The 27,532-nt window shown below is 38.9% G+C and overlaps 1 protein-coding gene across 23 annotated transcripts in view; it reads right to left on the bottom strand.

The window, feature by feature from the left end:
- LOC311431343 (uncharacterized protein) overlaps positions 1-27,532 on the bottom strand; it is a 358,114-nt gene extending 330,582 nt beyond the window's left edge. For 18 of the 23 annotated variants that reach the window (XM_084508757.1, XM_084508756.1, XM_084508760.1 and 15 more), the window contains exon 1: positions 11,669-14,122. In XM_084508757.1, coding sequence (XP_084364883.1) covers positions 12,417-13,658 — 1,242 coding nt within the window. In that variant the 5' untranslated portion in view covers positions 13,659-14,122 and the 3' untranslated portion in view covers positions 11,669-12,416. Of the gene's footprint in view, positions 1-11,668; positions 14,123-27,460 lie in introns of those variants that run through there. The other 5 variants (XM_084508763.1, XM_084508753.1, XM_084508766.1 and 2 more) reach the window with 2 other exon arrangements.

The raw sequence follows: 27,532 nt of genomic DNA, 5'->3' as shown, positions 1-27,532 counted from the left end.
CCATCTCTCTATTCTCAAAAGAAGGACACTAGAAGAAGTATCAAAACTCAGACTCTAATTTCCTATGCTTCTACAGGTTGAGTTTACCTTAGATTTCATTAAAATTGTGTCATTTACTTCATACATACAGAATGGAAATCTACAGTAAAAAGACCAGTCATGGCATTATTTGAAGTAAACCTTGCCACTGTTTTCTAACTTGGTAATATTCAAATATGGCATAGGCAAAGAGACTTTATGCTTGCAAAGTCCTAGCTGAGCCAGCTTTGTGCTCTTAGAAAGAAGATGAGTTTCTTTCTGCATGACTGCTTTCTAGGTTTCCCTTCTCCTAGCTGGACTATCATATCAGCACCACAGCTCAGAGCTCTTAAGTGAAAACTGCAGGCTCCATTAAAAATCCAGTGCCCTATTAGGGCTTCATATTGCAGGGAAAAGGCGTATTAGAAGAAAAAATGCTCAAGATATTTGAAGACTGACAGAGTTGAATATATGCATATTTTCTCTTCTGTAACGCGATGAATCTGTATCATTTTAAGCATAGTAACAGCACTGTAGGATGAAGGAAATTTACGGCACCGATGTAGGAAATAAAGTAAAAATCCACTGCTATTGCTGAAGTAGATCAGAGACCGTAACCTCAGTTTTCCAGTCTGGATAAGTGCCTTTGCTAGCCATTCTTGGTTGTTTCAGGTGGCATGGCTCAAATTTATGGTCAAAACCAAAAACACTCATGAGAAATCTTTTCCAAATATAACATATGTATGAAAAAAACATTGTAAACATTCTTCAGCTTTCAAACAAAAAAAAATTTTGATGAAAAAGTCCATGTCAGTATTAGGAAGAAAATCTAAACAGAATGAATGTGAGGTGTTGTCAAGGTTTACAAGAAATGTATCCTGACTTGATACTTCTAAGACATAATAGCATTTTTGTGTATCAAAGGAAATACAAACAGAGGGTTAGGAATAAAGACTGAAATAGACAAGTACAGGATACAGAAGACAGCTGTGTTACTCTGTGGAGTTCTAGGAAATGTCCAGACATTCTTACACCCTCATGGTCATATTACATTAACACAGGAAGGGTTTCACTGAATTCAATGGTCCCAGAAATTTCAATTTTCCAGATCAGCTTTGAGGAACAAACTAATAAACTAGGAGTTGAGAAGACAAAGACAGACAGATTGAAATAAACAGGATAAAACAAAACAAAACAAACCAACCAACCAAATAGACAAAACACCAACAGCAGCAAGAACTTTTAGAGAACTGCATAAAAATCAGTTGCTATATTCTCCCTCAGAAGACCTGGGGTCCAGTCATGCTCATCAATAAAATTCTAGATACTGCAAAAATATGCTACCCACAAAGTGACGCAGGGGCTGGGGCCTGAGAGCCCCTCTTTGCTGCCCCTTCCTCCTCACACTGTGCCCTGCTCCAGCATGGGGCCTGCCCTAGGGGCCGAGGGAAGGAAATCCCTGCTCCAGCGCCACCTCCTGCCCAGGGACCATAGGGGGATCTCTGCTATTTTGAAAATTATGAAAAATAATTATTTTTATTAAAAAAAAAATAAAAATCAAGCAAAGAAGTCACATAAGTGAGATAAACTAATAACAGAAGTCAATGAAAGTACGCACATTTCTATTACTTTTAGTAGCACCAAAAGATTTTCTTTCCACCTTGCCATATGCTTACAAGTTGTTTGATGCTTCTTGACCAAAAATTTGTTTATATGTCATGGAGTAAACTCCACACTTTCAGGTACTGTTCATGGAACAAAACCTGGATTCAGGAACAACTCTTCCTTTTATATGCTCATCTAGAGGCTATTTAGACATAATCACAGAACCACGGGGTGGCTGAGGTTGGAAGGGACCTCTGGAGGCCATCTGGTCCAACTCTCCTGCTCAAGCAGGGCCACCTAGAACAGATTGCCCAGGACCATATTGTGGTGGCTTCTGAAGATCTCCAAGAAGGAAGACTCCAACACTTCTCAGAGCCACCTGTGCCAGTGCTCCATCACATGGACAGGACAGATTTGATGCCTGATGTCCAGGGAACATCCTGTGTTCCAATATGTCCTGCCCTTGGGTATGACTGAACAAAAGCCTGTCTCTGTCCTCTTTGCAGTCTCCTTTCAGTCACTTATACACATTGATGTGATTCTTTTAGTCCCTTTAAACTCCCTTTAGAGTTTAAAGATCTTAAGATCATAAGGTTAAGCTTTCTCATTTAGCCATTACAATCAGTTCAGTCATATAACTTGGATTAACAGGTGAAGTGCACTACTGACTCTCACTGGAGATTAAACAGAAAGGTAAATTGCTTGATTTCTGTTAGTAATGGCTCTGGAGGTAATCCTGTCTTCAGGAATATCATTACTAGCTACTAGAAATTTCAATTTCTACCAGGCCTATACTAAACTATGTTATTGCCAATGACAAACCACCAAACTGACCAAAGTATCAAAACAAAGTAAGTTTAATCCAATTGATCACTTACTGATGAAAAATGATTAATTCACAAACTTCTGCTAATAAAAGCATTGTACCCTTTATAGTGAGCCAGATGATTATAATATTGTAGAGAATTAAAAATCTAAACATTGTTTAACAGAACTATTACCTTGGTCATAAAGAACTTTTTAGTCAGTCATTCATTAAATTGAAAAATGCATTAACAAAACTGTTAAAATATAACATCCTCTTGACTAAAAAGCTGGGTCAATGCACAAAAAGTGTCAGAGGACCATTTTTTGGAAACATTAATATATAAGTGTGAAAATGAAAAATGTTCAGTCTGAAAGCATGTGCGCTCTCTTTCTAGAAATTTTATGCCCTTACTTTTCTCATGGAAATCAAAAATCCCAATTAAACTGTTTGCAGGTGTAATGTGGTTATTGTAACTGGGGGGGGGGGGAGGAATTACCTCTCCCAACAAACCTAATTTAGTGTATACTTTTTAACAAGACCAATTAACCATCTTGGAAGAATGAGCGGAAGGTCACAGCTCTTTCCGGATGCAATGAATAGTCACTGGACCTCAGATTTTATTATTTTTTTCCCTTTAAATTGCCTGATGAAACTATTAACTTATCCTTAAAACTGTTGCTTATAAAATAAAATGAAAAAACTGCTTACTTACAGTTTTTAAAACATGACCAATACACAGGCTTCTTTGGAACTATACTTCTTCAGGTGTCTTTGTCCTGTTATTGCAGTTCTCTCCTCCTTTCATCTGCAAAAGATATACTGGGTATTGCACAACAAAATAAAATGTCCTGTGCTCTTACATTTTGTATTTCAGCCACATTTCTTTCCCAAAATTACAGCTTAGCTATGAAAGTTAGCTAAACAAAGAACTTCAATGTACTTGTAAACAGGAAGCTTTATTGTAACGATGTGATTTAATTTTAAGTGGGACCTGACTCCACTTTCTGATAATGTATGTAATTAATTACAGAAAGACATACAGTAGTGGAGCCAATCAACTAGCAACATGTGTAAGTAATTGATAATATGCAGAAAAAAATGGAGACTACTTAAAAAAAAAAAAAAAAAAAAAAAAAGGATAAATAGCCCAAGGTTGCTACATGGCATTCAAAATAAGTAATTTTTAAGTATCCCTTGTCCAAAAGAAGACAAATACAAGAAACGAGACAGAGCTTGACTATTTTAAAAATACAAGATTCCACAGGCACTAAGTCAGATTGGCTGTGAAAAAAATATGTATTTTTCTCCACGTAGAGATGTGCTGTAATTTCATACTGTTTAGTGTTAGTGTATGTCTTTTTTCCATTCTGATTAGCAAGTGTATTTGTTAGAATAATCAATGTTATAAATGTTCTATTAAGTTGTTTTCATCGCTTCCACACAGTGTGCAATGCCTTTGCATATTTGTGCAATATCCATAGAGAATGTTCCCTCCCAGATTTATGTGACATGCAGCATAAGCAGTCATTGAATTTACATACACAGCCATACTACTCACTTTTAGCCCTTAAACTATCTATTAGCTTCTAAAATGAAGAGAAGCCAAGTGAAAGACACTTCCCCTTCATCTTGTCTGTACAAAGGTAAATGTGTATAAACAATCAATATGAATTCCACTGCAGTATGTTATAACCTTTTTCCAGCTACACAGAGCAAATGATTATACAGGATACCTGACTGAGGAGTCTCAAGACCCTTTATTCAGCACTGACTGAAAAGGTTAAGAAGGGCGCTGAGATGTTTTTACAAGAGATTGATAGACTTTTATATAAGAGCATGATCAGGAATTTATACTTATTAAAACAAGCTGGAGTCAGGTAAATATTGGGAGCAAAAGGAATTGTAAAAATAACTTCTACCCTTTACGCAGATGCATAAACACAAGGTTTGCAGTTAATGGACTTACACATGATAAGGAATACGTAGTATCTCTGTATTTTGAGAAAATACAGACAGCTGAAAATCAGCTAGAAATCAAACAGCTTCACTTCACACCTTTCCACAAGGGTTTGTGAGTCTATTTTCATGCATTCAAGTTCTATTTCAGACAGATTAAAGTCTCTGTTAGTAATGTTTCTTACTGGCTAGCTATGGAATTCCAGAGTTACTTAGCCAACAGAAAACAATATGCTGAGCTAACATGAGTGTTTTTTGGCCATGTGCCTTTGAGATTGAGGTTTCCAAGAAAAAGGAAAATAGGAAAAAAAAAAAAAAAGGCACTAACAGCATTTTTAAGTTAGTCTAAAAAGACTAGAGACATGGTTGCATTATGTATCTAATCCACACACAGGTAAGGTGTTCTGATTACTTTTGCAATTTTTTCTCTGCCCAACATGAAGGTTCCTGTTTTCATAACACCAGAAGTTGAGATTACTAGATGTACTTTTTCCACCCATGCCACATTATGGCAAAAAAAAAAAAAAAAAGATGCAGAAAAACAAACCACTATTTGATTCTGGCAATTTTCACATATCAGCAAACTACATGTATACAACCACACAAGCTATGAGAAGCCAGTTTCTCCCCAAGAATGTTGTTGGAAAGTTTCAAACCCTTTACTAAAGTCCAGGTAGACAATATCAACAGCCTTTCACCCTACTACTAAGCATGTCACCTAGTCATAGAAGACAAGGCTAGTCAGGCAGGAACCTGCCTTTCATAAAACTACACTGGTTGCACATGATGACATTCAAGGTGGTCTGCTCGATAACCTTCCCTAGTACCAAGGTCAGAGTGACGGATCCTCCTTCCTGCCCTTCTTGTGCACTGGAATCACATTTGCTAACGTCCAGGCAGCTGGGACCTCCCAGGTGACCCATGACTGCTGGTATATTATTGAAAATAGCTTGTTGAGCACTTCTGCCTGCTTCTTCAGTGCCCTTGGATGAGTTTCATCCAGCCTCATAGACTTATGAACACACAAATGATGTAGTAGAACCATAGAACCAGAGAATATAGGTCATTTACAGTTTCTAAATGGATTATAGGAGCTTCATCTAATTCCCTGTGAGATGAACTTCATCTTCCAACTCAGGGGGCTGGATACCCTGAGAATAACTGGCATTACTAATACAGACCAAGGTAAAAAGTACCTCACCCTTACCCTCACTTTCCATCATTATATTTCCCTCAATTCATTTTATTTTGTTTTGTATAGAATATCTGCTTCTGCTGGTCAGGTGAATACTAGTCTCTGAATACTTTGTTTGCTACAGTATCCACCATTCTAGCCTTGTTTGGGGTGACACAATCAGCAGCTGTGGCACAGACCAGCCTCTCCTAATGCTGATTGCAGAAAACTGTGGCAACTGACTAAGAGTAAAATACAAAGGTGATGAGTTGTCAGTGAGAAATATGCATCCACATGTTTTATCCAAGTACAAAGATCAGTTATGCATGATGCTGTTCCTAGGGACAGCAAGGTATAGCTTTGATTCCCTTTTCCACCTATTAATAATTCCTAGAAAGTGGTGTAAATAAAATAGGGTTGTATAAATTAAATAAATCACTTGCTTACAGTGATGATCAGAAGAAATGATGATTTTTAAATTTCATATACTGGTTCTGCAGAAAATTGCCTAAATCCTGTTTTTTTTTTTTTTGTTTTTGTTTTTGTTTTTGTTTTTTTTTCCAAAAACAGAATGATTTCAAAAAACATAGAGGATCAGTCTCCAGCACATTTAAAACATTCAGTTCTCCAGCTTAGGGTGAAATGAATGTCCTTGTTGTCCAACAAACCATTCAGATTCATTACCCAGTGTGCAAATAATCCAAATACACACACTACGTTGAGATACTGTTTTATTTCAGAATTGCACAAATCTGAGTACCAGGTGGTCTGCCACAAAGCTAGCCTGATTTTGGACTTTCCCTATTGATTTTTATAGAATTCTACACAGTCATTATCATATTAATACATCCCACCAAATTCTAACTGGTTAGTGATTCACATACAGTTGCATAATCTTACCTAGAAAATCTATGGAAGCTCAAGGAAAGGGTTTTCACCTTGGCCAGGGCCATTCCAACCTGTGGTTGTGTTTTTTTAGCATTATAAAGACAGTATAATGAGCAAAGTTTACCTTCAGACATTACTGTTCCTCTTCTTTTGCCAACTTGGCCCAATTTCCCTCAGCAGGTTGACTACCACGTACAAGTTCCTTATATTACAGGATATTGTACATGATAGATAATGCTAGTTCTGCATTATTACAATCCAGGTTATGGAACAATGACTGGACCCGATAATAGCTGCCCTGGTGACAGCATGACCAAGATACTTTGGAAGGACAAAATCTTTAAAACACTCCGGTAGTTTAAAGACATATATTAGGACTCTCTATCTCCTACATTTAGCCTAAGGTTACCCTTCCACAGATCCTTCCTTGCTTACGAGTTATTAGTTCTGGGAAATCTTAAGCCACTGGAGTACTATAGTCCTCCTCAAGCATAAATATGCCACAAACTGAGTAATGGCATCTCTGTTATGACACAGTACCCACATGTGTTTGAAGAGAGATAGTAAACATTCAGATGCAATGAAGCAGGATTACGTTCCTGAGAGATAAAGGAATCAATCATTATTCACAGAACTTCAACAATAATTCATAATGAAAACTATTAATCCAAGCATATAATTACTGAAGTAATGCAAATGAAAAATGTTAAACAATATGAAGAATAAAGATTCTAACAGTGAAAAATTATACCCAGTGCTTTCAAAATAAGTAAACTTCTTAATAAGTACTTGGCGTTTCTTTTTTAAAAAGTTCATATCAAAAAGGGGTAGAGACAGCAGGAACCAACTATAATAACATTTTCTGGTCACAAAAGGATTTCAAATAAAAAGAACAACAGGAAATAATTGAGAAAACACGAAGGAGAACACTTCAATGGACATTTGCATTACATCAGCTGGCTATACTGATGGGAAGTTCTTGTGAAATCATGTCCTGCACTAGTTGTGTACATTAAATACAGACTACTGAGTCATGAATGGACACTGCATGACAATACTTGCTTTTCAGGCTTTCCTTAGTAGTGGATTCACTGAGGCATATTGTGGTTATCTGGATGTCTGGGTTTCATCTGAGAGGCAAGATGATCATCTCATCTAATGGTGAACAGCCCAGACTCCTTCCCATCTGGAAATGGCCTGGAGCCACTGAAAGACTATTATTTCTGTCCCATCAGGTAGCCTTATCCCAAAGCACCCATTTCTTAATATGTCCATGGGTAAATATGATTTTTTAAAAATAATAAAAATCTGGATAGTTAGTAATTTAATTTGTTTGGAAATTACAGTGTATAAAGCTTGAGTGATATTAAATATTTATTTATTTATAGAAATTTTCAGTTGAGAAGTTGAGTGAAAAATAAGTGGAGAGTGAAACGGGTACAATTGGTCAATCAAGAAAGTAAGTGGTCAATCTTCCTAGCAGCTGGAGCTGGAGAAGTTTTGTTTCTTTCGTATCTGCCAAGAAAAAGAAAGTACAATACTCATCATGTACCTTCAGACATAGTTTTGTCTCCTAGAAATACTTTATTGTGAAAGCTCTTGTATTTGATGTTCTATCCATGTAAGAAAATATAATTCCCAAGCTTTCATGGAATAAGTGCCACTTGTAAAGAAAGTTTAAATGATATAATAGCAATAATCCAAATTCTAACAAAGCTTTCCATGACATAAGTTTTATTCACACCCCTATTAGCTATGTAACTCATTTGATTTTTGTAAATCATGTAATTAATGATCTAGACAGCTGAATGGGAGAAGAAAATGAAGTATACCAGGCTCTGTGTGTTTTTTTTTTTTTTTTTTTTTTTTTAATATATATAAAATATATATTTTTCTGATTTAGAGCTCTATACCTAGAGCTCTATATTAGAGCTCTAGACAGACTTCATGTGCTTGGAAATGGCTCCATTTTTCATAAAAATTGATTTTATACATGAGTGTCCTTTGTTAGCCATCTGTCTTTAATGTCTTCCAGTTTTCAAAATCTGAAACAAGGTTCCACTGACACAGCTGGGCAACAAATAAAGATTTCCTTACTGGGTTACATAAAAATTTCTATTGGCAAAGAGAAATGCAACTGATACTGAAGTCAAGTAAATCAAAGACAACTGGTGCTTAATAACTTGCACACATTGTTGCTAAATAATTATCTAAGAAAGAAGTTGTGTTTTTTTTTTGTTGTTTTGTTTTGTTTTGTTTGTTTGTTTTTAATACTAAGATGCAATAATTGAAGGGATTAATGATACTGAGTATGCAGGCATTTAATCATTTCTGAAAGCACTTGGATCATTAAATACAATATAGCCTACAGACTGAAGTATTCTTGTAAGACAATTAGTTCAGCTTCTAAACAATCCAATAGGATTTTGCTCAAGTGCTACTGTATGAAAAGAAGAACGCACTACATTTGGTTTTATGTTTTAAGGTGCATTTTCTGTGTTTCTGTCACTTTTAGTTTACATCAGCAGGAAATGATGCTAAATCTGGCTAAAATATCCGCTCTTTTGGTGTAAATGATGGATATGATATGATTACTTCACTCAAGGCTTGAATCATGAAAGGACCTTTGTCTGATACAGTTTCACATAGTGAGGCAAGGTGCATATTATATACATGATCAAAAAGCAGGAAGTCTGACATTTGAAGGTCAGATCAGAGAGGGCAATAACAGAGGGGAAATTACTATGCATTATTTTACCATAGGAAAAAAAAAAAGAGTAATAAAGGTTATATGAGAACAAAACTTTTAACAAGATTCATGATAAACTCTGTAATAATAAAAACCAGCAAGCTGATGCATTTCATATATTGCCTTATATTTAACATGAATGTCATACAATGTTCACAGAAGACCTGTTTTGTATGTAATACTAGAATGCAAAGCACAGGGCAATGGCACAGGACAATGTGAAAATCTGCATGGGACGTGTTTCTGTACTTGTACAGAATTTAGTTTACTTTAGTCCTGAATACAATACAGCATGTAGACTTCGCTGTTGTCTGACAAAAATAGCATAACCAAATGATCTGAAAAAATGAACTTTTAAAGTAATCTCAGGAAGGGGACTCATAAAATATGTAGCTTTGCCCTGGGAATACTCTGTGTGAAATACTTAACGGTGCAACGAACTGGATAAGCCATAAGTTAAGAGAGGGCACTGCAATTAATCTCCTCCTCTTTCCCCATTTTTGTGATGACAAATGGCAGACTGAAAGGAACTGTGTTGAGGACCCAATCAGGAAGGCACATAGCTGTTGGGAAAAAAAAAAAAAAAAAAAAAAAAAAAAAAAAAAAAAAAAAAAGTAGGCAGCTCTCTGACAGATTACCCTACACTCCCCATAACTGAAGCACATGGACCACCTCCCCCCCAGATTTATGTAACTGCCATATTACAGAGAGCTGAAGTTACACAGGTAGAGAACAAAACAAAATTGTTCAGATACACAATAACTGACAGGTAGTTGTGAACAGATAACTGCATCATAAAATTTTAATCAACAGAAGAAGATCAGTATGCTGCACTTGGACCTGGTCAAAATATTTACACTGAAACTTGAAAGATTATTTTTTTATTTTTTCCAATTGATTTTGGATTTGATTTAAAAAATGGAATGTTGGGACATTTTAGGGAAATATCAAAAATTCTAATTTGGGGAGGGAGACTATTAGGAAGCTTTATCAGAACAGCTAATACCTCTCCTTCTTTATTTTATTGACAAATTCTAATTTCATTCCCCTGCTGGCATGGTCCTAATTGTATTATCAGGAGCATTCTAGAGCCTGAATTCAACTTTGTGTCACAAGTCATTGCACTTTACAAACACACTCTATTGTGGTATTAAACCAGATTAGGATATATACAGAAGCAAGAGACATTATAGTAACTTAATCTCACTCTTGTCGGATGCCACTTCATTGAAACTTTGAATTGTGATATGCAACTTTTTTTTTTCTTTTTTTTTTTTTTCCTTAAAACAAAGGGGTAGAATCTCCACTGACCATTTTTACTTTCTCTCTGTTTTACTCCTCCCCACAGCAACACAGAAAAAAATAAGATAGTGGTTTATATATGAAGACACCATAGACACTTACCTAAACAAATAATCACTGGCAAAATGCATAACAAGGAAGCGAGTTTCTTTCCTCCTTGTGTATGTTTTTTAAGGTCTGTGATTGAAGATTTATATAAACTTTCTTCAGTAAGCAAGACCTTGGCTTTCTTAAGCACTCAACAAGACTCTTACATAATTTATGGTGGCAATATATTCAGTAAGCACTTTCCTTTCTGATGAACATGACAGTTAATGAACACAAGCTTTTAAAGACTTTCTTACAGTGTGCTATGGTTCTTTGTGAAAGTCAAGTAGGCTTTTTTAAAAAAATAAATTTAAGATGATGATATTTATTTCATTAGTGAGAACAGATTTTTCTAAACTGAAGCTCACTCCTTATGCATGCTTTCTGAATGATGTGCCAACACACCTACCAGAAGAAATAACAGACAACATTGAAGACATTTGGTGTGTTTGATAGCTTTGAAATGCTTCTAATTAGATTTAAGGTTTAAAAGCATTACTGTCTCCTGAAGTTATGCTACAAAAACATATTTTTGAGTCATGAATCTTCCTATCAATAAGACATTAAATCCAAAGTACAATTATGAAAATACAAATGACATTATTAAACTAAGCTAAGTAGAATCCTCCCACTAGTAGACACATTAAGACAAGCAGAAAGTTATTTTAAGAAAAAAATATTTCCAGATTTTAAATAGAGAATGAACTGGTGAATATCTGGACACTTAAAAATACATTGCGACCATTACTGCCAGAAATAGTTTGAGAAAATCTGTGGTTTTAGAATAGCTGACTCATCAGCCCCTGTGGTGGTTTTACCGTGCTGGACAGCTAAACCCCACAACCGCTCTCTCACTCCCCCTCCTTTAGATGAGGAGGGGGAGAAGTAAAGCAAAGAACAACTCACGGGTTGAGATAAGGATAATTTAATTAAAGGGAAATAATTATAATAATTAAATAAAGACTACCATGAACTAAACAATTTAACTAAGGGGAAGTAAAAGGGAAAAGGGGAAAAAGGGAGGAAAACAAACAAACAAAATAAATGAAAGCTATATGGAAGTGCAGAGGAAAGAAATTACTCTCTACTTCCCACAAATGAGCGATGATTGACCACGTCCTTGAAGCAAGGCCTCAACGCACGCAGCCGGTGTTCGAGAGGAGGACCGACGTCTTCTCAACGAGAGCCCACCCCTCCCCTCTTCTTCCTGTTTCCACCTTTTATTGCTGAGTGTGACACCACATGGTATGGAATATCCCTTTGATTGGTTTAGGTCAGCTGCCTTAGTGATGTTTCTCTCCTCACTTTTTGCCCACCCCCTAGGAGGGTTAGAGAAAGGCCCAATGCTGTGCCACTGCTGCTCAGCAGTAGACACAACACTGGTGTGATAACACTGCTGTTCCAGCTACAAGTACAGAGTACGGCACTGTATGGGCTGCTGCCGGGAAAGTTAACATTCCAGCCAGACCCAGTACAACCTCCACCCCTTATTCCATAACATTTGTGTCACACTCAGATCCCCATACTTTAGCATACAAGCATTCTCATCATTATCCCTTGTCCTTTAACAGGACAAGGATTTGACAGGACAGGATTAATAGGCAGGTGTATCTTTTCATTCCATAGGTCTTTCTTGGAAAATGTTCATAAGAACTGTTGATGATTAGGTCTTCATCTGCCAAAGTGGCCACTCAAGGCAGGTGGAGTTGGATGTCTGGACACCAGCACCAGCTTAGCTCAAGTCCTTGTTGCACTGCCCGGCTCCTTGCAAAGTTGACCTGTCGTTGATCCTACAGCATCTTCCTACAACATACAACTTAGATTATAGATTAGTTTTCTCTCAATGTCAAATCTCCTTGAGGCACACACTTGATATCCCCATTCTTTTGCATGACCCACCAGGTATACCCTGGTCCTTGGGCGAAGACAATCCCACGAGTGGGTTTGCCTTTTCCCGAGGCAGGAGCAACCCACACTGCCTTCCCCATCCACCTTCCTATATGCACTACGGGAACTTTAGCTCCTTTCACAGTGTGTAGGGGGTTTGTTTCGGCAGGACCAGCACGGCTGTCAGACCCCCTATTGTTAACTAGCCAAGTGGCCTCTGGTAGATTTGTGTCCCATTGTTTCCACGTCCCAGCACCTAATGCTCGTAACATAGTCTTTAACAGTCCATTGTACCTCTCAACCTTCCCAGAGGCTTGTGGGTGATAAGGGATGTGGTACACCCACTCAATACCATGCCTCTTTGCCCAGGAGGTAACAAGATTGTTTCGGAAATGACTCCCATTGTCAGACTCAATTCTATCTGGTGTACCATGACGCCACAATACTTGTCTTTCCAGGCCCAAGATAGTGTTTCGGGCCATGGCATGGTTTACAGGGTATGTTTCCAGCCACCCAGTAGTTGCTTCTACCATGGTGAGTATGTACCGTTTGCCTTGGCGAGTTTTTGGGAGTGGTCCGATATAGTCAATTTGCCAGGCCTCACCATATTGAAACCCTAGCCATCTCCCCCTATTCCAGGGGGATTTTACCTTCATGGCTTTCTTGATTGCAGCACAGGTCTCACACTCATGGGTAACCTGCGTGATGGCCTCAATGGTCAAGTCCACCCCTCGATCACGAGCCCATCTGTAAGTGGCATCCCTCCCTAGATGTCCTGATGTTTCATGGGCCCATCGAGCTACAAACAGCTCACCCTTACGTTCCCAGTCTAGGTCCACCTGAGCCACTTCAATTTTTGAAGCTCGATCCACTTCTTTGTTGTTCTGATGTTCTTCAGTAGTGCGACTCTTGGGCATGTGGGCATCTACATGACGTACTTTAACATCCAGGTTTTCTACCCGGGCAGCAATATCTTGCCACAGGGTAGCAGCCCAGATAGGTTTACCTCTGCGCTGCCAGTTGCTCTCTTTCCATTGCTGCAGCCACCCCCACAGAGCATTTGCCACCATCCATGAGTCAGTATAAAGATACAATACTGGCCAATTTTCTCTTTCAGCGATATCTAGGGCTAGTTGTATGGCTTTTACTTCTGCATACTGACTCGACTCACCTTCCCCTTCCATGGCTTCCACAACTCATCGTATGGGATTCCACACAGCAGCTTTCCATTTCCGATGGCTCCCTATCACACGGCAGGATCCGTCAGTAAACAACGCATACTGCTTTCTGTCTTCTGGTAACTCATTGTATGGTGGTGCCTCTTCAGCACGGGTTACCTCTTCTGTTGGCACTCCGAAATCTCTGCCTTCTGGCCAGTCCATAATCTCTTCCAGGATTCCTGGGCGATTGGGTTTTCCCATTCGAGCCCGCTGTGTAATTAACGCTATCCACTTACTCCATGTAGCATCAGTTGCATGGTGTGTAGTGGGAATTTTCTCTTTGAACATCCAATGTAACACAGGTAGCCGCGGTGCCAAGAGGAGCTGTGCCTCTGTACCCACAACTTCTGAAGCAGCTCGAACACCCTCATATGCTGTGAGTATTTCTTTTTCAGTTGGGGTGTAATTGGCTTCTGATCCTCGATAGCCCCGACTCCAGAAGCCCAGAGGTCGACCTCTGGGGTTTTCTGCCAAAGGCTCCAGGTGAGCCCATGCTCCCCAGCTGCAGTGTACAGTATATTTTGCACAGCTGGTCCAGTACGGACAGGCCCAAGGGCTACTGCACGAGCTATTTCTTGTTTGATTTGTTCAAATGCCTGTTGTTGCTCAGGGCCCCACTCAAAATAGTTTCTCTTTCGAGTCACTCGATATAGAGGACTCACAAGCTGACTATAGCCTGGCACATGCATTCTCCAGAATCCCACGAGGCCTAGGAAAGCTTGCGTTTCCTTTTTGCTAGTTGGCGGAGACATTGCTGTTATTTTATTGATCACATCCATTGGAATATGGCGACGTCCATCCTGCCATTTTACCCCCAAGAACTGGATTTCCTATGTAGGCCCCTTGACCTTGCTCTTTTTAATGGCAAAACCAGCTTTCAGGAGAATTTGGATTATTTTCTTCCCTTTCTCAAAAACTTCTTCTGCTGTGTTGCCCCACACGAGGATGTCGTCAATGTACTGAAGGTGCTCAGGAGCTCCCCCTTGCTCCAGTGCAGACTGGATCAGTCCATGGCAAATGGTAGGGCTGTGTTTCCACCCCTGGGCCAGCCGATTCCAGGTGTATTGGATGCCCCTCCAAGTGAAAGCAAACTGCGGCCTGCATGCTGCTGCCAAAGGGATGGAGAAAAATGCATTAGCAATATCAATTGTGGCATACCACTTGGCTGCCTTTGACTCTAGTTCGTACTGAAGTTCTAGCATGTCTGGCACTGCAGCACTCAGTGGTGGCGTGACTTCATTCAGGCCTCGATAGTCCACTGTTAGCCTCCACTCGCCATTAGACTTTCGTACTGGCCATATAGGACTATTAAAGGGTGAGCGAGTCTTGCTGATTACTCCCTGACTCTCCAGTCGGTGAACCAACTCATGGATGGGAATCAGGGAGTCTCGGTTGGTGCGATATTGCCATCGGTGCACCGTTGTGGTAGCAATTGGTACCTGTTGTTCTTCAACCTTCAGCAATCCTACAACAGAAGGGTCTTCTGAAAGGCCAGGCAGGGTAGACAGCTGCCTAATCTTCTCTGTGCTCAAAGCAGCTATGCCAAAAGCCCACCGGTATCCTTTTGGATCCTTGAAGTACCCTCTCTTGAGATAGTCTATGCCAAGGATGCACGGAGCCTCTGGGCCAGTCACAATGGGATGCTTTTGCCACTCATTCCCAGTTAGACTCACTTCAGCTTCCAGTACAGATAGTTGTTGGGATCCCCCTGTCACTCCAGAGATACAGGTGAGTTCTGTCCCTTGGTAGCCTGATGGCATTAAGGTACATTGTGTGCCAGTGTCCACTAAAGCTTTGTATTCCTGTGGTTCTGATGTTCCAGGCCATCGGATCCACACAGTCCAATAAATCCGGTTATCCCTCTCCTCTACCTGGCCAGAGGCAGGGCCCCTCTAGTCCTGGCTGGAGCGTCTGCCACTTAATTCTTGCAAATGAGAGGTAGAGGTCCCTTCATCATGGTCAAGAATAACATCAGCTCTTCTACTGTCTCTGGGGTACTGCCCAATAGAAACCGGAGCAGCATTTCTCTTAGGAGCCCCTCTTCTTGCTGCTGTATTTCCTTTCAGTTCACGTACCCGAGCAGCTAGGGTTGAAGTAGGTACACCATCCCATTTCCTCATATCTTCCCCATGGTCACGCAGATAAAACCACAAGGTGCCACGTGGTGTACGTCTTGGGTACTCTCTCTCTTGAGCAGGTGAATGCTGATTCTTAGTGGCTGAAGTATCACTCTGTCTAGATGAGGGGGAATATACTTTCTCCACAAGCTTGTCAAGTCCTTTAGACAATTTCTCCACAGCTGAGACACAGGACTGTAGCAGAGCAGAGAGATTGTCTTCATATTTTTGAAGCTGGCAGGAGACATCATACATTGTTGGTCCCATCCCCTCATCCCAGTGAATTGCTGCCAGGGTACTGGCATGTGCTGATAGTGCACTCCGCACAAATTTATGCCACATGGATGTTGTGCACTGGACTTCATCGGGGTCTTGAGGTGTCTGGGCATTGTCCAAATCACTATAAATCATCTCCCGCACAGCTAATTCCCGCAGATGTTGGAGACCTTTATCTACAGTGGTCCACTTGCCTATGTGATATACAATATCTTCCTTATGGAGATATCTTTCTTTGATAGCTGCCAGGAGTCGTCTCCAGAGGCTGAGGGCCTGTGCTCCTCTCCCGATTACTTTGTCAATTACCCTTTCTCTAGAGAGGGATCCCAGCTGCTTGGCTTCATTGCCTTCTAATTGTAGGCTACTGGCCCCAGCATCCCAGCATCGGAGCAGCCAAGTGAGGATGTGTTCACCTGGGCATCGACCATAATCCTTTCGTATTTCTCGCATCTCACTCAGGGATAAGGATCGAGTGATTTCTGATTCCTTTATGATTTCCGTCTCGTCTTCCTGCTGTTTTTGTGATGGCTCTGCTTTAGAGGTGCCTGCCAATTCCCCTTATCCCTCCTTCTTAGGAGAGCCTTATTCCCTTACTAAACGAGCTGACCTCCGTTTCCATTGTTTTGACTTGACTATGGGGGCGACTGATACCATAGTTGGTTGGTCCTCTGGGTCAGCCACAGTGTGTGTTACTTGGTCATCAGATTCAGAGACTTCCTCCCGCTCTTCAAATTGCTGGATGATGTTAAACAGTGTTTGATAGGAATAAACCAGGACCCAGCACAATGCTGCAAGCTGTTGTTCTCCGGCATTATCAGGGTCAGGACATACAACTCTCAAACATTCTACCAAGTTTTTAGGATTTAGCACTTGCTCAGGGATGAAGTTCAAAACTATTGGAGGAGACACTCGTGACAGGTACCTGCTAACATCATCCCACACACCGTGCCACTCACCACAAGACTGTTTTGGGACAGATTCCCAAATAAGTTTTCTAAACAATCGACTAATCTTAGAGAGAAAATGAAACCTGTTATTCAGAATTAGAAATAGCAATACATGGGTTACAGATGGATCTTCAAAATACTCCCAAACTGTTGTAATTAGCCCACTGTGAAAGAAGGGAAAGGTACCATTCCTGATATTATTAATAAACTGGTGTCCAGATGAGAAAAGGAAGGCAGTGTAGTTCTGAATATTCTCTGGAAGATAGTTTCCATGGGACCCAAATGATAACAGCGCAGAGCCTGAATTCCAGAGTAAACCCAAGGTCAGTGCTTGGCAGCACAGCGAATTAAAAAAAGTGAACACAGATTGTAGCACTTTGTCGGATCGGATATATAGGAGAAAGGAGAATATGACACGGATTGCATGACATATGAACAAAGCTATTATTAACAGGACAATGTACATGGTTACTAGCAAGCGAGTGTGTTAGTTGTATGCGTTTAATCAATTCTATTGTTATCTCAACCCTTCGAGCCCCACGTTGGGCGCCAAAAAGGACTGTGGTGGTTTTACCGTGCTGGGCAGCTAAACCCCACAACCGCTCTCTCACTCCCCCTCCTTTAGATGAGGAGGGGGAGAAGTAAAGCAAAGAACAACTCACGGGTTGAGATAAGGATAATTTAATTAAAGGGAAATAATTATAATAATTAAATAAAGACTACCATGAACTAAACAATTTAACTAAGGGGAAGTAAAAGGGAAAAGGGGAAAAAGGGAGGAAAACAAACAAACAAAATAAATGAAAGCTATATGGAAGTGCAGAGGAAAGAAATTACTCTCTACTTCCCACAAATGAGCGATGATTGACCACGTCCTTGAAGCAAGGCCTCAACGCACGCAGCCGGTGTTCGAGAGGAGGACCGACGTCTTCTCAACGAGAGCCCACCCCTCCCCTCTTCTTCCTGTTTCCACCTTTTATTGCTGAGTGTGACACCACATGGTATGGAATATCCCTTTGATTGGTTTAGGTCAGCTGCCCTAGTGATGTTTCTCTCCTCACTTTTTGCCCACCCCCTAGGAGGGTTAGAGAAAGGCCCGATGCTGTGCCACTGCTGCTCAGCAGTAGACACAACACTGGTGTGATAACACTGCTGTTCCAGCTACAAGTACAGAGTACGGCACTGTATGGGCTGCTGCCGGGAAAGTTAACATTCCAGCCAGACCCAGTACAGCCCCATAAATAGTAATTTTCTTTTGTCTTACTACTTTCTCTTTACCATTTCTAGCATCACTCCTGCTCCTGCCACCAGGAGCTAAACACACATAATAATGTGCTTTGGATTTTTACCAGGCTCAGCAGGCTTTCGTAAGCAATTCCCTTGAGCCTGTTAGTGGATTACTCTGACCAGATGGTGGATTTGATTCTTCAGGTGGCTTTTTATTGGGTCTGTGCTTTCAGAGAAGGTGATTCCAAGGTAGAAAGCCAGAAGTGAGATACATCCTGATTTCCCCATGGTCTTACATCAAGCTATAAAACTGTAATTTTGGGTAAGGCAGCTTTTGTGCCTGTTCATGCAAAAGTGGATTATGACCCATAAATATCACATTAGCATTTTAGATTGAAAATGATGGGGAAGAGTTTTAAAAGCCAGTACATCCTGACCACAATTAAGTTCAGCTTAAGTCCTGTTGTCCCTGACAGTTTCATTCAGGATACAGTATTTGAATGAAATTCTAAAATAAATAAATAAATAAATAAGTAATTAAACACCACTTTTTCAGTACCAATACTAAGGATAAACTGAGGAGAAACAAAGATGTAACACAGGAACCTATATACAAACACTGAGTGCTGTAATTAACATGCTGTGGGACATGTGCAGATGAAAACAAAAAGCCTCAACGATTTGAAGTGGTGACTCAAAACACAGTATAAACCCCACAGTCATTTCTGTAGCATGGAATATAGTTTTCAGAATGTTTATTCCCAGTTTTATTCATATGCAACTGGAAACTAAACTTCTCAGGGTTTTTGATAGACCTGACCACTCTGGCTTTAAAGCAAGACCCAAATATAATATAACCCATTGATAAAGGGCAATATGCTCCAAACCGGATTATAGTATCTTTTTATGGGGCAGAATTGTCTCATAAAAAAGCTGTAAAACTTCCTTGGGCATTCACCCCAAGGGTACGTAGAGAGTTACTGAAGTTACTTCTGAAGTTTATGTTTATTAGAGCCAAAATTACTGTTTAAACTTGGAAAACTCGTAAGACTTTATCCCAGTAAATAGATTTTTATTATTATTATTTTTTTTAAGAGAAATTTCTAAAACTGCAGCCCCTGAAAAATCCCAGAAAATAGTAATCCGAAGAGAGTGGGTACTATGTCTGTGCTTTACACACATTAACTGCTAGATTTGTTCATCTGTAAAGAGGCTTTCAAGGAACAAACAGCAACAACATATCAGCTCTGTGTTCTTGAGCGTTCCCAAAGATATTTTAATCCAGTGAGAAATAACCTTGATGATCCTTCCTCAGTAACTGGGTAGTTTGCTTTAAGGCACCCAAGGCTGATAATAACCGAAGTTCAAATCTACTGCCAGCTTTATTAAGGTATACAGGAAGCACTGGGCTACCTGGTAACAAGGCATCCCATCACTGCTGACTCTCTGCACCAACAGTATTCTGAAACAGCTGCCAGAATACAGAACATTGTCACCAGTTTCCCACAACAATCCTAGGTCATACCTCTGCGTTATCGAACATTATCACCATTATTTTCCTCTGAGTGCTATCTCATTCAGCAAAAAAGACCTAAGAGCTATGTAAAGGGGAAAGACTCCAGCCCTTTAGGAGACTGGCATGAAAACATCCACTTTTCTACCTATGAATCAGTATGAAAATGTTGCATATCTTCCTTTCCTTTGTCACTATAAATCAAGTCAATTAAGAGGAAAGAGGATGAGTCAGACAGCTGCAAAGGGAGAAACCTGGGACAGTAGAAGGTTACTTAGCACTTTTGCAGAGAGATCTGCAAACAGACTGGGCTAAATCCTGAAGTCTTCTGTCTTCAGATGAAAATATTTTTGCCTTCAGGATTTACCCTGAACAGGGAGTTTTGAATTTTGACCAGAATTATTTTAAAGAAGGTTAAAAGGTCATCTGTGAAAGAACAACAGATTGTGAAGTGAAATATATTCAGAAGTCCATGGAAATCAGATGGACTTCAGGGCCAGGCAAAGTCAAAGTGGTTTATAACTGTAGGACCTCATGAAAGTTACTTTTATGGAATACAGAATATATTTTTTGCTTTTAGTTTGTTTTAGCAGCAACACAAATACTCGAATACCACATGCTAACTCATAACATAAATCAACTTTCTGCACTGCCTATCATCAATTCAGGAAGCTATATTTGAAACATCCTCACTAACTGCTCGCTTCGAGACAGCATGCTATAAAAATACCAGGCAACTATTTTACCCACCCGCTGCAGTCCTTGCCTTCCTAACATAACATATAGTCTTCTACCTCTCATGATTGAACTATTCAGTTTTTAATGGCAATGATTTGGAGCACAGCATTTTTAACATGCAAAAGGTAATCACTTTTTCTTCTGATATGTTTGCCAAGTTTCAAGAAAGGCTGGGATATATCCCACATACTTTGTTTACTTCACAGAGAACATTATCTGTGAATGGAGACATAATTATCAAATACACAGGAATATTCCCAGAAATTCATAGCTCTGTGACTTATATGACCCTAGCAACTTGTATGAAGTGTTGCCTCTCTACCTTGTTTAGTGTTGTGAAGAGAATTCCTTGACTGGTCCTAACAACAGGCTCTGAACAAAGCTGTGGCTTTATGCTTTACTCGTGAAAAAAAAAATAATATATATATATATACTTTTGCCTCCCTTGTAATTTTATTTTTGACTCTAACCAAAGATGCATGATAACAAGCACATAAACACATCTATATTTTCCCTTCTTTGCAGCAAAAGGATTCTTTGGTTACACATTTAATTACACACAGCTCCCTGATTAAAAGAAACCCTACTGTCTTATTTCTGTCACTTTGATATATTACCCCAATTTCACTAGAAGATTTCTCCTGGCTTACACTTTTGGTTACTGTTTTCATAAATACCTTCCTTAGGCAATTCATTCTGTTAGGAACGTGTATGACATTAGAATTTTATTTTTTTTTTTTTCCCTTCAGACCAGAGCTGCTATGATTTATGGACCTGATTGTGCCCTATAAAGTAGATAAAAAAAAAGTCATCTTTGGACTAGATTCACTGTAGTGTTATTCCAATTTTCTGCAGAAGTAAGTCCATTACATGGAAACTGCTTGTGAAAACGCTGCTAAAGTGAAGTAGGTGAAGTAAACAAAGGTCAAACCTTTTCACAGCATTATTGCCACTTTCTGTGGCCCTCTGCTTTCCTTTTGATGGATGCTCCTAAATTTTATTTTTCATCTTGAGCAAATGACATTGTGTACTGTGTGGACATGTACTTTAAAAAGGAATAAACCAATTCTTCCATTTCTTCCATTCTAGTGATAAAAAAGGAGAAGTCTTGCATACCATATTCTAGATACTAGTCCATTTTGGCTACAACAGCTAATCCACAGAGATATTTGCTCCTTTTATTTATTTATTTAACAAAATAATAACAACAACAACAACAAAACACTTATATAACTTAAATAAATATTTAACTTGGTGTAGCTGGGTGTCAGGCTATGCTTGTGTGCACAGACACCGCATTTAGTTTCAGGAACTCCACAGCTTCTTTCTGCACAGTTGTATGTGCAGTCCACAGTAATGGACTGACTTGAGGCAGGAGGATTAACTGAATTCCTCCCACCCTCACATAAGAATGTCTGACTAACTACCACAGTCTTGGAGCTTCCCCAGGTAGCTCCTGCTGTGCCTAGACAAATTGCTAGGCACTATCTGCAGGTTTCAGTTATTGATTAGCATCCTGAGAGGAGAATCTGGCCATCCTTAAGGCTCCCTAGGTGGTTTCTGATGCAACATGGGAAAAAACTAGATAGATGGGACACTTTTGATAGCCTGTACAAGCTGTTCCTGCAAATGTGGAAAAGGTTACACAGGGCACTCCTTCGTACATACTTATGATAGGAGATTTTCTGTAATTTTTAAGCTAACCTACAGCAATACATCATATATATACTGGACTGGTTAGAGGGTATGTATTGCTCTGTGCAAAGATATATACATACATTCACACACACACATACACACACACACATATTTACCAAATATATATATTTAACAAAATAAATCTATGAGTGTTTGTGCAACACTCAGTACCCAAAGCTTGTACTTTAGTTCATCACTGAAAAGTTACAGTCTCGCCCAATGTGCCAGGAATTTCAGGAATTATTACCTTGATAACTTCAGCTATGCGGGAAAGGGGAAAAAGGAGGACTGATCTTGGATCAGTGTGCTGATAGAAGATCACTGCAGTCCTATCTCTTTCTCCAAAATCAAAGAGGTGAAGTCTGTACCCAAGCTGGAGGTGGTCATAGATCTAAGAGTTCTCAGCAATAAAATCACAAGTCTGGCTGCAGCTAGGCTACTATCTACTGTCCTAGGCAACAGCTATGGATGTGCTTAGAGACTGTTGCTATAGTGCAATAATAAAATTCAAAGAGAAGCACTGATATTCTTATAAATTTCCTCTCTATTCAGGTCATTGTTTCTGTGAATTCTCAAAAATCCTATTTGTCCTGAGAGCCACGTCAGCTCTTTACTAGTAACAGAAACATTCATCTCAATCTCGTCTTGTTCAGGTTCCTTGAAATACCTGCTTCACCAGAGATACTCACAAAAGCTGGTATTTACTAAATATAAATAAATGCATTGTCAGTGACATATCATAGCTAACCTACCAGATGGTATCCCAGTTAGAGGGATTTTATTTACTAACAAAAATTGCTTCCAGGAGAATTGAGAGGCAGGAGATACAATATGGAAAGAAGCCATCATTCTATACGGTTGTTTGGAAGATTGTCTTTTTGTAGTTTCTGAACTGTAACTTTGAAAAGCAAACATGATTCATACCGTGTATTCTGACATGCTCAAAACAATTAGCATTGAGGCAATCTATCATATATTTGATCAGATTACTAAAATGCAGATACAGATTTTTAGAAACATCTATGGTAAAGAACATTAAGTTATATTGGTATGTTGTATTCCATTATTAAGCAAAGAGCTCTTTAAAGTATTAGAAGGAATGACATTACATGCAAAATAATGTATTAGGATAAAAAATTTTACATATTAGTTACAAAGTTTTCTGACGTATGATGCAGAAAATGCAGCACATTATTACTGAAAAGTAAGTAACAAAACCTGAATATTAAAGGAAAGTTTACTTGCTATTGGCAGGAACATAGCTTATAAATTAAGTTGACAATACTGCATAGTGAAACACAGCATTTACACTTTTTGGGAAGACTGCTTTGAGGATTTATTTTTTTCTCTGTCATTTATAAAGGATATTCCATTTCATTTGCCTTTATATATATATTTATTTATTTATTTATTTATTTATTTATTTTCTAATGCATGGCTATTGAAATTTAGAAGAGATCATGAAAGCCCTTGACATCTTTAACACAATTTTCATCTGAACTGACTCAACTAAAAGTTCAGAATTAAATCAGTAGCAAAACCTTACCTTATGGTAGCAAGAACTGAAACACTACTGGCAAAATTTTGGTAATTTGATATAATCCATAAGATAGGAAAGAAGTATTATGTATTACTCAATCTAAACTGAGAATGCAACTACAGACATTTAAAACATACCTTTTAAGATAAGGCATATCAAGGGACTGCCAAGAGAATCCTGAATTATGACATTTCCTAATTTTAGCAGTTAATCTGTATTTGTAAGTAACACAGTAACACTACACGCTTTTCATTGTTTTGTTGTTGTTGTTGTTGTTGTTTTGTTTGTTTGTTTTTTTCATTGTACAATTTCTTTGTTTTTTAGAAAGAAAATATAACTTTTTTCTTCTCACAGGCATCTGCTAGACACTGACATGATTCGTGTCTCTCCCGTATTGGGGGGCCTGGAACTGGACACCACAGTCCAGGTGCAGCCTCACCAACACTGAGTAGACGGAAAGGATCAGCTCCTCTTGATCTGCTGCTGGTGACACTGCCAAATGCAGCTAAGAATACTGTCAGCCTTTTTAAGGGCACATTGCTGACTCATGTTCAACTTGTTGTCCACCAGGACTCCCAGGTCCTTTTCTGCAGAGCTGCTTTTCGGCTTGGTGACCCCTACCATGTACTGGGGCCCGTGGTTCCTCCCCAGGTGTTTTTTTATTTTATTTTTCCCACTTCTTTTTGTTGAACTTCATGGGTTTCTTGTATTAATCAGAAATACTTTGCATAACCAAATCTCATATAAAGGTTAAATTAAATAACCCTTTTGGCAGAAGATAGGAGAATTGACTAGACCTCATTAACCAAGCTCTTAACTATCTAGCAAGCTATTTTCATAAACTAACTGAAGAAATTTTCATGAACATCAAAAGTCAAACAGACACCTAAAAATCTCATGTTGATTACCATAAGATAGACAAAAGTTTTGATATATATGCATCCTTTGTTAACCCAAGCAAATCAGGACCACTCCAGCAGTCATTGATTTACAGCCATTTTTCCAAAGCTCAACTTTCCTGTCATCCCCTCCAAACTGCTAGCATCTAAGTCCATCTGTTTCATACCCTGGCTCTATATGACAACCTTCTGTTCAACCCTTTGCAAATTACTTCATTTCATGCATATTGTTTGTATTTTTCTCATAAAACACCAAAAATTCATAGTGTAGAGCAGGCATAAAATATTACAACTTTGGGGCATCAATATCCAAACAAACAAGAAGGGTTTGTATCTCACTTTCAGCTTTCTACCCAAAGTCCGTTGGCTGACATGCACAATTCCTTCTTTGTTTCAGTCCTACTCTGTTTAGCTCCTTTCCTGAAGTAAACACAAATGTTTCTACAGAAGCCAGCACTGGAGCTTTTCTTGGCCTTTAGTAGCACCACCTTCTTGTAGTCTTCTAGCCTTAGATGTCAAGTAACAGCTGAACAGTCGCATTCCCTAAGAATAACTCCAACTTTCCCACACAGTTTATGTCAAGACTATTAATTTTATAGTTCCACACTCTAAATCATTCAAGTAAATTTTTATTTTGCCCATGGATGGCTCTGACACCTACATGATTAATATCTCACTGTAACAGAATAAAAAACTGAGGGCATTTGGTATGTCAGTGTGTGACATATCTCTACAAATCCTTACATTTGCACTATGACAAAGTTCCTGCCTTGAGATCAGATGCTTCATAATGGAGTAATAAAATGGCATTTATTGCAAATACTAACAAGTTCATGCTATGGTAGTTTATTGTGTAATGGGGCATTAACTTTTGCAATATTATGAAATCAAACAGGTTGACTGATGAGTCATATTTACACAGTGACTGGAATACACAAACTATCATGCACTGTGGTCAAATAAATAAGTTTATTAGAGATTAACAGTAATATTGCATCAAATATTTGCATTAGGAGGACAAAAACCTGGAAGCATAGTCTGAAATCACATTCTTCAAAAATCAGCCTTGGTTGGTATTAGGCAGCCTACCAGCATCTCGTTGGACTGTTCTCTGTGCAAATCAGTCTGGGGATGGGAAAGGGATGGGAAATAATATTATATTATTTCTTCTTTTTGGTGCTCTCTCTCAGTTGTTATTAAAAAACCAGCATGAAATCCTGCTTCCTTGAAGAGGATGAATAAACATGAAACCGTTTCCAAGGCTACTTTCCCAGACAGTCCTGTGACTTAAAGGAATCTTGTCTTTTAACCCTTTCAGCACAAATGACTGGTCTCAACACAGCAATAAACTAAAACTACACTTTTCTGTCATTCCCTCAGAAATCATTCTCTCTCGCTCAAGTTTTTTGATCTTGCTTCTTTTTTCAGCTTTTTTACTCCACATGGAGCTTCACTACTTCTTTTATTTAACCTATACATAAGATATTTAGCATACCGATCCCCTTTAACAAGATCTGTGGTTATGTGCAGGTTAAAAAGAGGTCCCCCCTTCAGCCAGCTGGCTGTTTTGAGTCTGGGTCAGAGTTGCACAAATCTCCCCAGATTCATTCTACATGTAGGCATGTAGCATGAACAGGGCATGTAGCTCCAACCATGGATTCTGTCAGGAATCTAAAACTAATGACCAAGTCCCTCTGGTTATGTCTAAACTATATGACCTGGAAGACCTCTGTAACTAACATTAATTCAATTGTTTGATCCAATGGCATGCTGGCTCAAGTTCTCCAAAGATGCATGCATGTACTACTACATGCCTCACCTTCTAACATGATTTCCATCAGAAGAAAGCCAGGCAAGCAAGCTGAAAGGGAGCTGTAGCGCCTCACATAGTCACATTCTTGCTAAAGGTGATTCATGGAACAGGACAATTAAGTGTGTCACTAAATACACTTGCCACAGTCCTATCACAGCCACAGTTGTTTCTTAAAAAAAATAAAAATAAAAATCAATTTTAAATCATGTAGGCATATAAGGTTGTTTTTCTACTATCTCATTTAATTATGCATGACAAAAACCTGAGCATTGATTAGCGAATGTGCCCTGCAGACTTTGTCCTGAAGACCTCATTTTCCCTGCCCCTGCTATCTTCTTTCCAACAACATACCACCTGCAGTCATTTTAGATTAGTTGTGATAGATTTGGTTTAGATGTATTTAAGTGTCTGCTTTTAATATATGACCTATGAAAAAGTACCATGGTATCCTTCAGTTTACATGCTACAGTGAACTGTGAATAATACTCCTTGAAAAAGTAAAAAGAGGAAGACTAAACCAAGAGCAATTTAATTGAAATTTCAAGTCTTATTTATAATTTACAAAAGTAAGCATGGCTATAAAATGAAAATGAATTGTACTGAAACTGAAACCTTCTCAAATTACCATCTGTACTCTCAGTAAAAACCACTGTCTGTGAAAGCAAAAACCTTTTCTACATAGTGTCTGCTATTGCTTAATGGGATGTACATATGACTGCATGAGTGACATCTTGTATATAGGCTATGGATTTAAATTAAAAGGAAAATAAATCCACGTATAGACTTTTTAAAGCTATATCCAAAGCTGAAACATGCTTTTCCTATATTCTGATGAAGGAAAGAACAATTGTATAGAGTAAAATACTGCATACTGTATAGTGCATACAGTAATGTAAGTGTACTGTACATACAGTATAAGGAAATCCTTATATAACACACTGTTTACAATATTCTATACCTTCACCTCTGTAAGACCACAGGAGAACAGTAAAACCTACCTGACATTTCACCTCTCAGTGAACAAAAGCCACCCCAGAGGACTGAAGAAGAGATACTTCCTTCCACCTGAA

The sequence above is a fragment of the Aythya ferina genome (genome assembly GCF_964211825.1).
Source record: "Aythya ferina genome assembly, chromosome: 2".
NCBI lineage: Eukaryota > Metazoa > Chordata > Aves > Anseriformes > Anatidae > Aythya > Aythya ferina.
Note: the sequence above shows the minus strand (reverse complement) of the source record. Positions and strands in the feature narration are given on the sequence as shown.